This window comes from Heptranchias perlo, chromosome 38, assembly GCF_035084215.1.
Source record: "Heptranchias perlo isolate sHepPer1 chromosome 38, sHepPer1.hap1, whole genome shotgun sequence".
NCBI lineage: Eukaryota > Metazoa > Chordata > Chondrichthyes > Hexanchiformes > Hexanchidae > Heptranchias > Heptranchias perlo.
The window spans coordinates 19315462-19329328 of record NC_090362.1 but is presented as its reverse complement, the minus strand read 5'-3'; the positions used below and the strand labels follow the sequence as shown (position 1 = coordinate 19329328).

The 13867-nt window shown below is 40.1% G+C and overlaps 1 protein-coding gene across 3 annotated transcripts in view; it reads right to left on the bottom strand.

Moving 5' to 3' along the window:
- Positions 1–13867, bottom strand: part of pkma (pyruvate kinase M1/2a) — a 37736-nt gene that overhangs the window by 12037 nt on the left and 11832 nt on the right. For all 3 annotated transcript variants that reach the window (XM_067973631.1, XM_067973633.1, XM_067973632.1), the window contains exons 3-8: positions 12932–13023; positions 9024–9155; positions 5095–5281; positions 3971–4241; positions 2554–2704; positions 1161–1313 (exon numbers count right to left, since the gene is read on the bottom strand). In XM_067973631.1, coding sequence (XP_067829732.1) covers positions 1161–1313; positions 2554–2704; positions 3971–4241; positions 5095–5281; positions 9024–9155; positions 12932–13023 — 986 coding nt within the window. The remainder of the gene's footprint in view (positions 1–1160; positions 1314–2553; positions 2705–3970; positions 4242–5094; positions 5282–9023; positions 9156–12931; positions 13024–13867) is intronic.

The window sequence follows — 13867 nt, the reverse complement described above, 5'->3', positions numbered from 1 at the left end:
TCGTGATCAGTGCCTCAAGGCTATTGCAAATGCAAATAGATTGCATGTAATGGGGAGTAAACATTAAAACAATACTATTCTTGACTAGGGACATGAATACAAGTTATTAAGTATAGAACTAGGTTAGATGTCAGGGGTTGTTTCTTTTCACAGATTTATCAACCTATGGGACAAGTTGCCAGCTCAAGACAACAAATGAAGGTTCAAAAATGAGCTGGACAGGTTGCTACCTGGTTGACATTATTTAGGTTTAAAAAGGTAGTTGGGGATGTCTCCCAGTCAGCATGGTTGCCTGGAGCTTCTCATTTTCAGGGGTCAGAAAAGAATTGTGTTTCTCCCTCTTACCCCACTGCCAAAATTAGCCTAGGGTTTTTTGCCTCTCTCAGGAGATGGCACAGCTGGCTGGGATGGGACAGAAGATGGGGGTCATGGTGTGACTAAGTTGCACCATGACAATATTGAACAGGCCTGATGGACCAACTGGTCTTTTCCAGTCAAGTCATTTTCATGTTTGTGTGCCCGACAGCAGTTAAACACAAGTGTAAAAGGGTTTCACTACTCAGAATCCAATATTCAAATCTTGTTGTATAACAAGTTTTAAGCCACTGGTTTATTTCAGCAAGCCAAACTAGCCATGGTTACATCTTTTCCCCCCAATGCAAGCGTGGCAGATTCAGCATTACTTTTTTTTTAAAAAAGCCAATTACATTGATCTGGCAATGAGGTGAAAGAAATGACCATTACAGTCAGATGAAATCTGTCAACTTGGTATATGGTGGTTGAGGTAAATCAACCAAATATCTAGTAGCCACAAGGCAGAAAGCAAAGCATCACAGGCAGCTATTTCATTCATTTTAATTAACATTTATTAGTTCAACAGCCCAGGAATCTGCCAATTTGAAAAAGATTGAAATTGCTAATGCAACATTAATGATATCCTCCCCACCCAGTTACATTATGTTGCAAGGTCACTGTACTAATACTGCATTTCCCCAAAATTGTTTGCCTTCGCTTCCTTACAGGAAGCTGAAAACAAGAGTCTCATCATACCACTTCTACATTCATTAGTTCCTAGATCAAATTCCTACTGTCTAATTTGGCAAGTATTAATTGCTTCCAAAAAATTTTGTAAAATTGCAAGGTTGCTGTTAACTACATACCAGGTGCTGCATTTTCACAGCCTCAAGGGGGTAGTCTCCTTTTGCAGTCTCTCCAGACAGCATGATACAGTCTGCACCATCTAGTACAGCATTAGCTACATCACTGCCCTCAGCTCGGGTGGGTCTGGGTTTCTTGATCATGCTCTCCAACATCTGAAAGTAGAGAAAAGCCAAAGGTATAAAGTGCATTCCATAGACATAATTAGAAGCAAGCACTTCAAGCTCCATTAGTCCACCTCACTGAACAATTGCTATATGGTCTGACAAATCATTACCCTTACTTTATATATGCACCAACAGAAGCTGCACTGTTAAAATCTCTAGCTCTGTTGGATAACAGACATTCTGGGTAGAAAGCTCTACCAACTTTGCTGAAGCACAGCACTATGCCAAATTATGGTAAAAAGGTCTAAAGTGGAGGCCTCCTCCCAAGAAATCTGAAACTTAGAAAAAATACAAAATCACTCCACAAGAACAGCTGGCCACTTTCTCCTAGTAATGTATATTGTACATATTTATATCTATAAGAGGTGGAGCAGTTACTGATTAGTAAGCATTTCCATTAGAAAGTTTCTGTTGCAGAATACAGACAGATGGAAGCCAGAGAATTAACTTTCAAAACCAACCGAGTTGTGCACTGGCATTTAACCTCTAGGACCTACATTCAAACTCAACCCAGACAGAGAATGAAAACAGCTAACAAGCAATGGAGACAAACAGTCCCAAGTGAAATGAGCTTGGACAGTCAATGGGTCCACAGCATAAAGCTGCCACTTACTTGGCAATCTTATTCAGATATCATAGGTTAGTTGACATGAAAATGACTGGTAGTCAAGGGTGCTCTTTCAGCTTAGGGATGAGGCAAGAGCACTTTACTCTGCATAACCACACTAACTTAAAACCTGACACTAGGGTGAAGAAATGGGAAAGTTAAATTTCTTCACTAACATCCCCCACCTTGACTAGCACCAAGTTTTTAAAATTTCAGTTTCGTTTCAACTTAGCATATGCTCAAGAATCTTGTGCATTCCCTAATTCAGAACCATAGAAATGTGAATGTCTGCAATTTCAATTAAGATTTTTGGTTCTCAAAAGAAACTGAACACCAATTAATCTACTGTGGAAGGAGGCCAACTCCAAATACCCTATTAGGACATCACATACCTCTTGCTGTGAAAGGAGGCTAGCTCTAAGTACACTACTTGGTTATTGCAACATTCATCTCCGGCAAGAACCAGTTAGACTTTTTAAACTGTAAAATTCATGAGATGTATAATTGAAACATAGCCCCCCGTGAGCATTCTAGGATGGACTTAAAAAACCTCATCCAGCAGCTGGCTATGAAGCACTCCTTTGTATAGCACAATACAGTTTGAAAAAGATAACTACATACCTGAGTAGCACAGATGACAGGTTTGCCAGCTCTGTTGCAGCGCCCAATCACCATCTTCTGAGCAAGGAACACTTTCTCACCAGGAATTTCAATACCCAGGTCTCCACGAGCAACCATAATGCCATCACTAGCCTCCAGGACCTCATCAAATCTGAAGAGGTGAATTTTAGAAACTGATTTATGACTGCCATGTGGGTTCTTCAGTTATACAGATCAAGCACATAGCTATACTTGGGGGGAATAGTTACCACACAGATTCTGGGCTAATTAGAGGAAGAGCCTTTATTCTTCAAGTTACAGAAATACTTCTAATATTGGTCATTCAGTATTCCTCTTAGTTATTGCTAAACTTACAGAATTAGTCTAGATAAAGTTTGCATCAAAAGCAGAAGCTAAAATGTAAGACTCCTTGAGAGCCCAAATATTAGGATACACAACTAGGAATTTGCTCAAATATGAACATTTTGTTAGCCTTTTATTTAACTTGTGCTGGGTTCAAAATAGGATCCAAAAGTAAAAATCAAGTGTACCAAAATTCAGTACTTCCAGTCTGAAAAGCGAAGGACTGAAACAAGATTCAAATGAAATGCTCAAATTTTACCTGGATTTAGCCTCAAAGGCTTAATCTCAAAGTACTTCAGAAGAAGGCTGAAGGTAATGAATGGCATTTAGTAACAGTTGCTCATAATTCTTACAGGCACCTGGAGTGGACACTCCATTAGTTTCTGCACAAGTTAATACTTGCGCGAGTAGAGCTGGCGCGGACTTGATGGGCCGAATGGCCTCCTTCCATGCTGTAACCTGTGTTTCTATAATTCTATATTCGTAACTGCAAAGGCAGCATCATTCCATGTGTCAGATTTGTTTTAACATGGTAGTAGCTGTATTCTAGTAACTGAGCAATGTAAAGTTTGATTAAAATGTGCTTGAAAACTCAGTATTTACAAAAATCAACTCAGGTTGGGAGCCATGTGTCAAAAAGTGTGAACAATCAGATCAAAGCTGGAGAAAATTGAGTCATTTTAAAACAAGACTAATTTTTGGTATCAAACTATTTGTAGTATTAATCGGAAACATGTTTACTCAATTATAAATGTACTCTTGCTACCCAGGAGACCCTCCTTCTCAATCTGAGACAACAGTCTGAACCTGTAATGGAATGAAGTGTCATATTTCCTCTGGGAATTGCCTGCCTTAATCTAGAGATTTAAACCACAGTAAGCAGCAGCCACATACAAAACAAAAGGTGTAAAAATGAGTTCAAGTGCTGTGTAAATAACTGGAGGCTACAGATATGTGGAGAAATGGACACTAGCTAAAATTTGCACATTTGGCACACCCAAGATAGTATATTGCTCCAAATTCCTGATCCTGTCATTATTGGATATTGGTCTGGAGTTAGTTATTGGCCACTCACCGACGCACTCCCTCATGGTTCTCAATTTTGCTGATAATTTTGATGCGCTTTCCTTTTTCACCCAGCACAGCTCGAACAGCATGAACATCAGCAGCCTTGCGTATGAAAGAGGCAAACACCATGTCTACACCTTGCTCGATTCCAAATTTTAAGTCTTCAATATCTTTCTCAGAGAGTGCTGGAAGGTCAACAGCTGCTCCGGGCAAGTTTACACCTTTCTTGCTACCCAGGAGACCTCCATTCTCAACCTCAGTATCACAATAGTTGGCACCTGCAATGAAATGAGCAGGGTCATGTGGGCACAGACTGTACACAGCAAAAGACAAGTCTACAAGCAGGTAAACTTAATAGAACATTAAAACAGGAAAGTAACTGAATACAGATCATACTAGGAGGCAGAGGGAAGAGTCAACTCAGTGCAGTTAGAGGCTTCTGAAGATAACTTATGTACATCCAAGATTGAAAGTTTTGACTGCTACTAACAAGCTAAGAAACACCAGCAACATATTTTATGGCGTAACTAGCCTATTTGTTAGTTTGAAGATTCTGCAAAGTGAGATCCTAGAGCCACAGAACAGGTCAAGTGTTTTTTTTAAATTATAAAGGTGCGTAAATGCAGCACTATGAAATGCCACACTTCAGGGAGTGAAAACATCTCCCTCTACAGGACATAAGCATGTGTCACCAGGAAAGCAACCACCATAACTGCTCCTTAAATCATTTTTTAAAAATCAACACACTTGCTTGTGTTTGCAGGATAGGAACTGGAATAATGACATTTCTAATCAGCATCTAGCCCAGGAGGGGAAAATGGGTGGCACAAAATACAACCACGGTTTAAGTGCTCAGGCATCTTACTATCCGATACAGGACTTCTTTACTGACGACACCAAAAATAGCAAACTGGGGCAAGTCACAAAAACTGAACTGTTTTTGAAGGAAAAAAGGGAACTAAATGGCAGATGCCAAGTTTTGGTCAGTGCCTAAGGACTGAATGTCACCAATAAAAAAGGTAATTTTTGGTGTAAAGAAAACTAGCTTGATGGAAACTACTAGGCTTTCTAGAAGAGTGTGGCATCAAAGTTGCCTTCAGAGATCAGGATCAGTCTTGATAGGGCACTTACCTTTTGACAGCACACGGAGAGCGATCAAGCCATCGTCCACGTAGATTTTACTACCTACGTCAAGCACTTTAGTCAGATTCTTGTAGTCTACCCACAGCACATTTTCATCACATGTGTCTTTATAGGCATCGTCTAGTGTGATTTTAAGTTTGGCTCCTTTCTTCAGTTCAATTTCAGCAGTGCCACTCTGCAGCAAAATGATAGCAAGTGGAGTCACAAGTCACATTTACACTGAACTATAAACTGATATAGGTGGCATTTTAGGGAATTGTTGCTTAGGCAGAGACAGATGCAGGATGGACAGTAGAGGAAACAAGAGTTGATTAAGACTGGAACTAGCTTTAGGATATTATGCTCAAATCAACTATCAATTGTTTGATGCACAAAATAGGCAAGTTACAAATTTTATAAAGACATGCAATTGTGTAGCCTATGCTCAAGCCTGTGACTTCTTCACAGAATATTAAAGTTACCCACTAATGAGCAATAGTAACTGCTGAGAATTACAACACTAATTAAAAAGTGTAAGTGCTAGCCAGCTTGTAATTTGCAAAGAAACAGGGCATTTAGTAACCGTGATACAAACGACAAGTTGATGTTCCCATTTTCCAGACTACTTGTGGGAACAGTTTTTTTTTCCAAAACTCCTTCTCCTGCCCCCTCCTGGCAATATCCCAGCTGGGGAACACTGATGTGCCAGGACTGGCACCTGTAAAGTGGCCATCTAAGTCCAGATGGAGTGTTTGGCTACTGGCATCATAGCATGCAAACAAAGCAACATTCACTTGCATTTTATGACATGGGGTGTGGGGTCATTAAATACAACTGATTAGGAAACCCACCAGATGTCTTTTCCCTAGGGCACCAAAGCCAACTGTAGCACTCCTACTGCAACCTAGCTGAGCAAAGTTCAAAAATCTATGGTCTATACAGCCAAGCTACATGTTGCCTTTACCAAAGGAGCCATCTGGTCCCCACAGAGACCTAGAAACTATCCTTTTCCTGTAGTACTCTGGCTAAAAAGATTAATGCTTCACCAGTGAAGCTGAAAGCTCCCTTGTATCCAATCATGAGGCCCAATGGCTGCTGCAAGGAAGTCAGCAGGGTAAAAATTGCACATTTCATTCATATGGCAGTAAATATCACTGAATTCCACAAAACAAAGGAGTACAATCAAAGAAATTGGCCATTTGGCCACAGGGCTTACATGAGCATATACTGTTGATTGTAATAAGCTAATTAGGCATTCAACACATACAGCTTATTGGCACTTGAACCATTAAGATTCAAAAATACTCCTCTAGGACCAAACAGATTCGACTGCTGAACAGTGCACAAGATTAAATGAACTGATTGTACTCCACTTTGACACTTCAATCACAAACTGTTCTTAAAAAACCAAAATTCAAATAGACTTCAATTTAAAAGAGGTGGAAGATTGGGTACTAAATATTCCTGGACACTGGGGGTATTCTATTGGCCACTAACTAGGGAAGGATACAGAGGTGCAAATTTGCAGGGAAATTACAGAGATGTGCAAGTGCCATGGAGCAGTGATAATGGGGGACTTCAACTATCCTAATAGAGTGGGATAGTAATAAAAAAAGAGGGGGGGGGGGGGGGGGGGGGGGGAGTAATTTTTGAAGTGGGTTCAGGAGAACTTTCTTGATCAGTATGCTTCTGACCCAACAGGAACGAGGCATTACTGGATGTGGTTCTGGAAAATGAGGTGGGCCAAGTGGAGCAAGTTTCAGTTTGGGGGGGGGGGGGGGGGAACATTTAGGGAACAGCAATCATAGTATCATAAAACATTTAGATTAGCAATGGAAAAGGACAAGAACCACTCAAGTAAAAACTCAATTGGAGGAGGACCAATTTCAGTGGGATGAGAACTGATCTGGCCTGGGTAAATTGGAATCAAAACCTGTAATTGAACAATGGGTGATCTTTAAAGAGATGGTTCGGGTACAGTCTAGATACATTCCCACCAGAGAGAAAGGTAGGGCAACTAAAGCCAGAGTAAGATGAAGCAGAAAAAAGGGGCATATGACAGTGGTCAGGTTAATAATACATGAGAACCAGGCTGAATATAGAAAGTTCAGAGGGGCAGCAAAAAAGGAAATATATGGGGAAAAGAGTATAAGGGAATCCAAAGGTCTTCTATAGGCATGTAAACAGTAAATGGGTAGTAAGAGGAGGGGTGGGACCAATTAGGGACCAAAAAGGAGATCTACACTTGGCAGAGGGCATGGCTGAGGTACTAAGTAAGTACTTTGCATCTCTGCCAAGATGATGCTGCCAACAGTAACTACAGACCAGTCAATCTAACCTCAGTAGTGGGGAAACTTTCAATGATAATCTAGGACAGAATTAGTAGTCACTTGACAAGTGGGGATTGATTGGAGAAAACCAGCATGGATGTGTTAAAGGCAAATTGTGTTTAACTAACTTGATAATCTTTTTTGATGCAGTAACAGAGGGTAGGTGAGGGCAATGCGGTTAATGTGATGTATATGGACTTTCAAAAGGTGTTTGATAAGGTGCCGCATAATAGGCTTATCAAAGTTGAAGCCCATGGAATAAAAGAGGCAGTGGCAGCATGGATATGAAATTGGCTAAGTAACAGGAAACAGTAGTGATGAACAGTTGTTTTTCAGACTGGAGGGAGGTATATAGTGGTGCTCCCCAAGGTTGGTAATGCAGAAAAAATGTGAAGTAATCATTTTGGTAGGAAACTCAAGGGTACAATTATAGAACGGATGCAGGAACAGAGATCTGGGGGTATATGTGCACAAATCTTTGAAAGTGGCAGGGCAAGTTGAGAAGGCAGTTAAGAAAGCAAGTGGGACCCTAGGCTTTATAAAGAGAGGTATAGAGTACAAAAGCAAGGAAGTTATGATGAACCTTTATAAAACACTGGTTTGGCCACAGCTGGAGTACTGTGTCCAGTTCTGGGCACCACACTTTAGGAAAGATGTTAAGGCCTTAGAGAAGGTGCAGAAGAGATCAACTAGAATGATTCCAGGGATGAAGGAGTTTGGTTAAATGGATGGACTGGAGCAGCTGGGGTTGTTCTCCTTAGAACAGGTAAGGATGAGAGGAGATTTGATAGAGGTATTTAAAATCATGAAGGGTCTAGACAGAGTAGATAGAGAAACTGTTCCCATTGGCAGCAAGGTCAAGAACCAGAGGACATAGATTTAAGGTGATTGGCAAAAGGTGATATGAGGAAAAACACTTCAAAAAGCACAGCAAGTGGTTATGATCTGGAATGCACTGCCTGAGGGGGCAGTGGAGGCAGATTCAATGATTGCTTTCAAAAGGAAATTGGATAAGGACTTGAAGGGGAAAAAAAAACTGTAGGACTACAGGGATTGGGGGGGTGGGACTAGCTGGATTGCTCTTGGAGAGCTGGCATTAATTAAATGGGCCGAATGGTTAAAGCACAGGAGGCCATTCTATGATTCTAGGTGCATTACTGTTATGTAATTTACATGTGCACTTTGTAGGCTACTGTATTAAATTGAGAGCAGTGATGACATGAGTTTCTAGTCATCTGGCAGTTCGGTAGTTCATGTACTACAAAATGAAATGCTAAAAAGGCAAATTCTATGTAAAAGTCCCAACAAAATTTGAAAGCAGCATATAAGCTACTCCTAGTGAAACAGCTCAGCCCAAAGACAGTGTTGTCCACTTCATTTTCTGACTCAAGCCTGCAACAGAAAATCCATGTTGCTTTCCTTTGATTTACAATGCCATTTTTATAATTTTTGGGCCAACTAGTTCATAATTATCCTAAGTGGCATAGCTGGAACACCACAAACATTGCCACTTCTCCCACCATCACCCAGAGGAATGGCATCACCTACACATTTCATTTTAATTAGAATAGCACACAGTTGAAGTTAAGCATTACACGAAGTACTTACTCCCTTGATAAGTCCAGTGCGGATTTCAGGTCCCTTGGTGTCCAGAGCAATAGCAACTGGTCTGTAGCCGATGGGGTTCCCAGCAAAGCTTTCTGTGGCTTCACGGACATTCTTGATAGTCTCTGCATGATACTGCAAACAAGAGTTTAGTTTAACTTTCCAAAATTTTATACTGAAATTAAGCAAGTGCTTTTGAGAAGGCTTCAGGTAAATATTAGCTTCTAAAAAAGTTATAGAAAAAGTTAGTTCAATGTTCATTTAGGTTCATTAGTTCTTGACCACAAACAAATATACATAACACAATATAATTTTCCCTAGGTGAGAATGCCTTTAATCTCAAGCTAATGAGATCTAATTTTGTAAGTGGGCTGCCTAGTTTGAGAAACATTTTTCATATGTAAAAAGCCTCAAGTGAAGCTACTGATTGTCAGGCATCCTGTGCAGATTTCAAGGCCATGTTGGACAGCCCAACGAAAAAATAAATCACTAACCAACTAGATAATTTTCCTCCACAAGACCAAACCTACACCACCCAAGCAGTTCAATTTGATGACACTGCCCAATACAAAATGCAGCAACGTAGTCAAGTGATTTGGTTCTCAGGACTTTCTGCACATGTCCTACAATATGCATGTGTGCAACAATCCTTAATCCCATTTCCAGTTGGATGCAGTCTGGCACAGAATCTTATGGACAGACAGAACAGTTTCCCTAGCAAATTCACTATTATAGGCACTAAAGTGAAGGCGTGACCCCAGGTCAAATTTGGTTATCTTTATTGATTAGAGCTGCTGGGCAATTTTAACTATCCAGTGTATTACTTTCACTCTGCCAGATAACAGGCCATTTGAACAAATACAATGCTTGGTTTTGTACAAACATTTTAGCAGTTTTTCCCACGGCCATAGAACAGCAACACGCTCAGAGAGCAGACACAAATGAATCTGTTCTGGAGGACTGACTGATTTTAAATATATTATAGATAAGATGACCCAGTCGATTCAGTCTCTAGCAGCAGTTTATAGCACTAAGCATTTTAACAGTTATTTCACTTCCCTGGGAAGTGTGTTTAATCTGTAAAACAGTGGGTATACTTCAGAGGAATTATTCCATTTCAATTTTTTCAATAGCATTGCAACATATTCTGTTATGTTTATGTCACTAAAAAGCTGTATAGCAACGGAATCCAAAATAGCTGACTATGGCAATAAAGTCATAGGATGTAACATGATCTGATCAGGCATAACTGCTGGTTAAAACTTCCATAACTGGTTAGTATTTATCCAAAATATTGATGCTAGCTCTTAATCGTTCCCTTCCCCTTCTTAGTAACAGGATAGAAAATGAGTTGAGTTAGAAAGACTCAAACTATTTCTGCACTTCAAATTATTGCAGTGCCTGTGAGCTGGAAGTCATAGATCTGAATTGCTTTAATGTTCTACAACAATGCCAATTTGTATAAAAATTGCTTCCCAGTCAGTAGGTACTTAATATTAAAATACTTCTCTAGTCTGGCAACAGCTACTCCTACTTTCATTCTTCTATTCTCAGGAAAACTGCCATTTTGAGTCACGCACACAAAAAGGAGACACTATCAGGTTATGGGCTCATGGAATAGCCTGAAGGGAATCCCAAAGATCAACTTTTATTCATTAGGCAGCTGAACTGATTAGCTAAACTACAGAACCACCTATCGTGAAGGACAAAGCAAAGCAGTGAAATCCTCTATGCAAGGATCAAAGTCAAACATTAATCCTGGTTCCAGACAGGCCAAGTAACCCTGTTTACAGCCTGGCTTCCAAAAATGAAGCCATTTTCAGGCTCATCTAATGGCACAGTTGGCAAATACACTGCCTGATCCCATGTTTGATTTCCAAAATATGAAGGCATGCAGGAAAAACAAGGGCTCCTACTTAAGGATCTTATCTAGTACTTCCTGTTAGAAACCAGCTGAGAACAATAAGCTTTGCTATGATGCTTCCCCCATAGTTAAGTAATCAACATTTACTATACACTTGCAGGAAGATATCCACTAGATGTACTGGAGGCCAACATAGGAAACTACAATCCACAAGTTACCTTCAAGGTGAGGAGACAGTATTTAAAAATGTTTTACATACAATTCAAAATAGATCATACTAATTCTACAGGAGCTCTATTACTGCAGATAAAATTATGCATGCATTGGGATACTGCTATTTAATATCTGGAAAGAGCATTGGAATCCAGCCTTGCAAGTAGATTCCTCATCAAAAAAGTGAATAAAGCCAAAAGAAACCCACCAATTATTCCAGAGAACAACTCAGTGGAATGGATGATATTCAGTCAAGAGTTTGCCCTGAAACCAGAATGGAGCCATATACTTGACCTAGACAGTAGGAGCATCAAATGTGCTTCTTGGTACACATTCCTCACTTGTAACTTGAATACAAGAGCACTCAAGTTACATTAATGAAAAGTCTAAGTTAACTGGGTAGGAACGCAAGTAGACCAAATCTCTGTTTTTCAGCACTAACATGTTTTCCTTGCCTTAGATCCATCTTTTTCATTATTTGGAGCATCTATTCTACCATAATATCCATTACTACAGGACACCCCTGCTATGCATTGCACTGCCAGGGAACCTATAAATAGGTAAGCTTGATCAACAGAACATATTGCATTTCACTTGACCTCTGCTATGCAGACATGCACATCAAATGACACATTCCAGTCTTAATAACTGAAAAGGTCTAGCAGACGATCAGTTGGCCTCACTGAGACCAGCCTGCATTTGATAGGTCAAGCATGTGAAATCCTGATCTTCGACCCTCCCAAGATCTGATGTACCCAGTTTGCTTTGAACTGCCCATTAGTGACTCATGTTACAACCATCTGTTTGTCATAATGACCCTTTCAATATTACCAAGCCCTGAAGCTCCAATGAAAGTTATATAGACACTACTGTACAACTTGAATATTTGACTTTTTGGTAACAAGTAACATCTACTATTCACTTTCCAACCACAAAAAGCTTTCCTTAAATACTGCACAAGAGTTCATGTCCAGAGTAATGACTTCAACCTCCCCACATACAAATCCTTCAGTTTTTATGTGGGGAGGTTAAAGTCTTACTCAACCAAAACTGCCAGAGGAAACTTTGTAAAGTAAGCTTATTGGCATTGGTACAATTGGAAGCATCAAGACATACCTCCAGTGGAATTTTACCTAGCAGCCCCAATGAATATAAAACAGAAGCCACTCATGGCTGAGATTGAAGCTATTTTAGGTATTGCAACTGGCAAATTGACCTCAATGCACCCAGCACAGTGCTTTTGCCAGTGACAACTTATGGATGTCTCCTCTCTCCACTGCCTCCTTCCCCAGAGATTGTCCCAGCCAGAAGGGCAAAGAAATACAACTTCTGAAGCACCTACACATGCATAAACCTGTACAGTTATTTAATCTACCCAACAGTATAAAAAGGATAGATACAGCAAGAAAACTGGCATGTAAAAGTGCTACACCATTTCATACTGTAGTAACTGATTTTCAGAAGGATTTGTGTTTTTTTTTTAAACAATGCGGCTCCCAGATGATAGCAGGTTGAGTTGAAAGGAGAATCAGGAAAGATGCTTCAACTACTTTTAGTGCACAATTCTTCAAAAAAAGTAATTGGAATGCTCCATTATTCCACACTGCAGGTGATGTACTAAAAAAGGAACTGCCTACATCATGCAGCACTTTATTTTTACACTAGGACACCTACTGACTAGCAGAGGGTGGTTGACCCCACTTTTCACACTTCAAATGGTCACTCTGGTGGAGTCAGCTAACTGCACAGAGCAGAATCAAATCAGAACCTTCTGACTTGTATGGCTTGGTGCTGCACCAGCACTCCACTTTAAAGAGCTGAATAATGTGGATACCTCGTGTGATCCATGTGAAAAGTTCATCCGTGCCACATTCATCCCAGCTTTAATCATCTCCTTCAGCAGGTCAACAGATCTGGAGGCAGGCCCTGCAAATAACCCGTGGAATTACATCAGTTTTCTACAAGCACATAATTGCTGACAAATTTCTACTTTCCTCTGACAAAGGAGAAATGCAATGCAATACCACCACACAAATTCTCAGCAGAAAGTGTAATGAGGTAAATTGCATAAATTGCCTTATGGCTGGTCCGCTTAGGGATCCAATGCAACACAGTAGCTTTGGAATGCAACCAACATATCCAAGTTAATAGATAAAGGATAAACTTGGAAGAGGTGCAACAATCAGGAGTATATAATCAAGACAGACAGGAATGGATCAGGTGGAGATAAAGTGCAATGCATTAAGAAAGCTATCAGATCTATTTTAGGCCACCAGGTCAGGCAGAGATTAGAAACAGAACTTTATACTCAAAGGAAAGCACGTTGAGTACTCAACATAATTGTCAAGGAAGGCTTCAGCAAGGATAAATTAGGGAGATCCATGTTGAGTAAAAAGGAACACATTTCTGTACATCATTTTGATTGCTACACAATTAAACAGAACCTTCGTTAAGAAGGGATGCACACAGTCAAACCCAGGGTGATGGGAGAGAATCTGGTTGTGCTTAAAGATAGGTTTCCAAGCACAACAGGCCCAACTTTAGGATGACAAATACAAACAAAAATTGCTGGAAATACTCAGCATGTCAGGCAGCATCTGGAAAAAAAGTTAACGTTTCAGGTCGATGACCATTCATCAGAACTGATGAAGGGTCATCGAACTGAAATGTTAACTCGTTCTCTCTCCAGAGATGCTGCCTGACATGCCAAGTATTTCAGCATTTTCTATTTTTATTTCAGATTTCCAGCATCTGCAGTATTCTGCTTTTG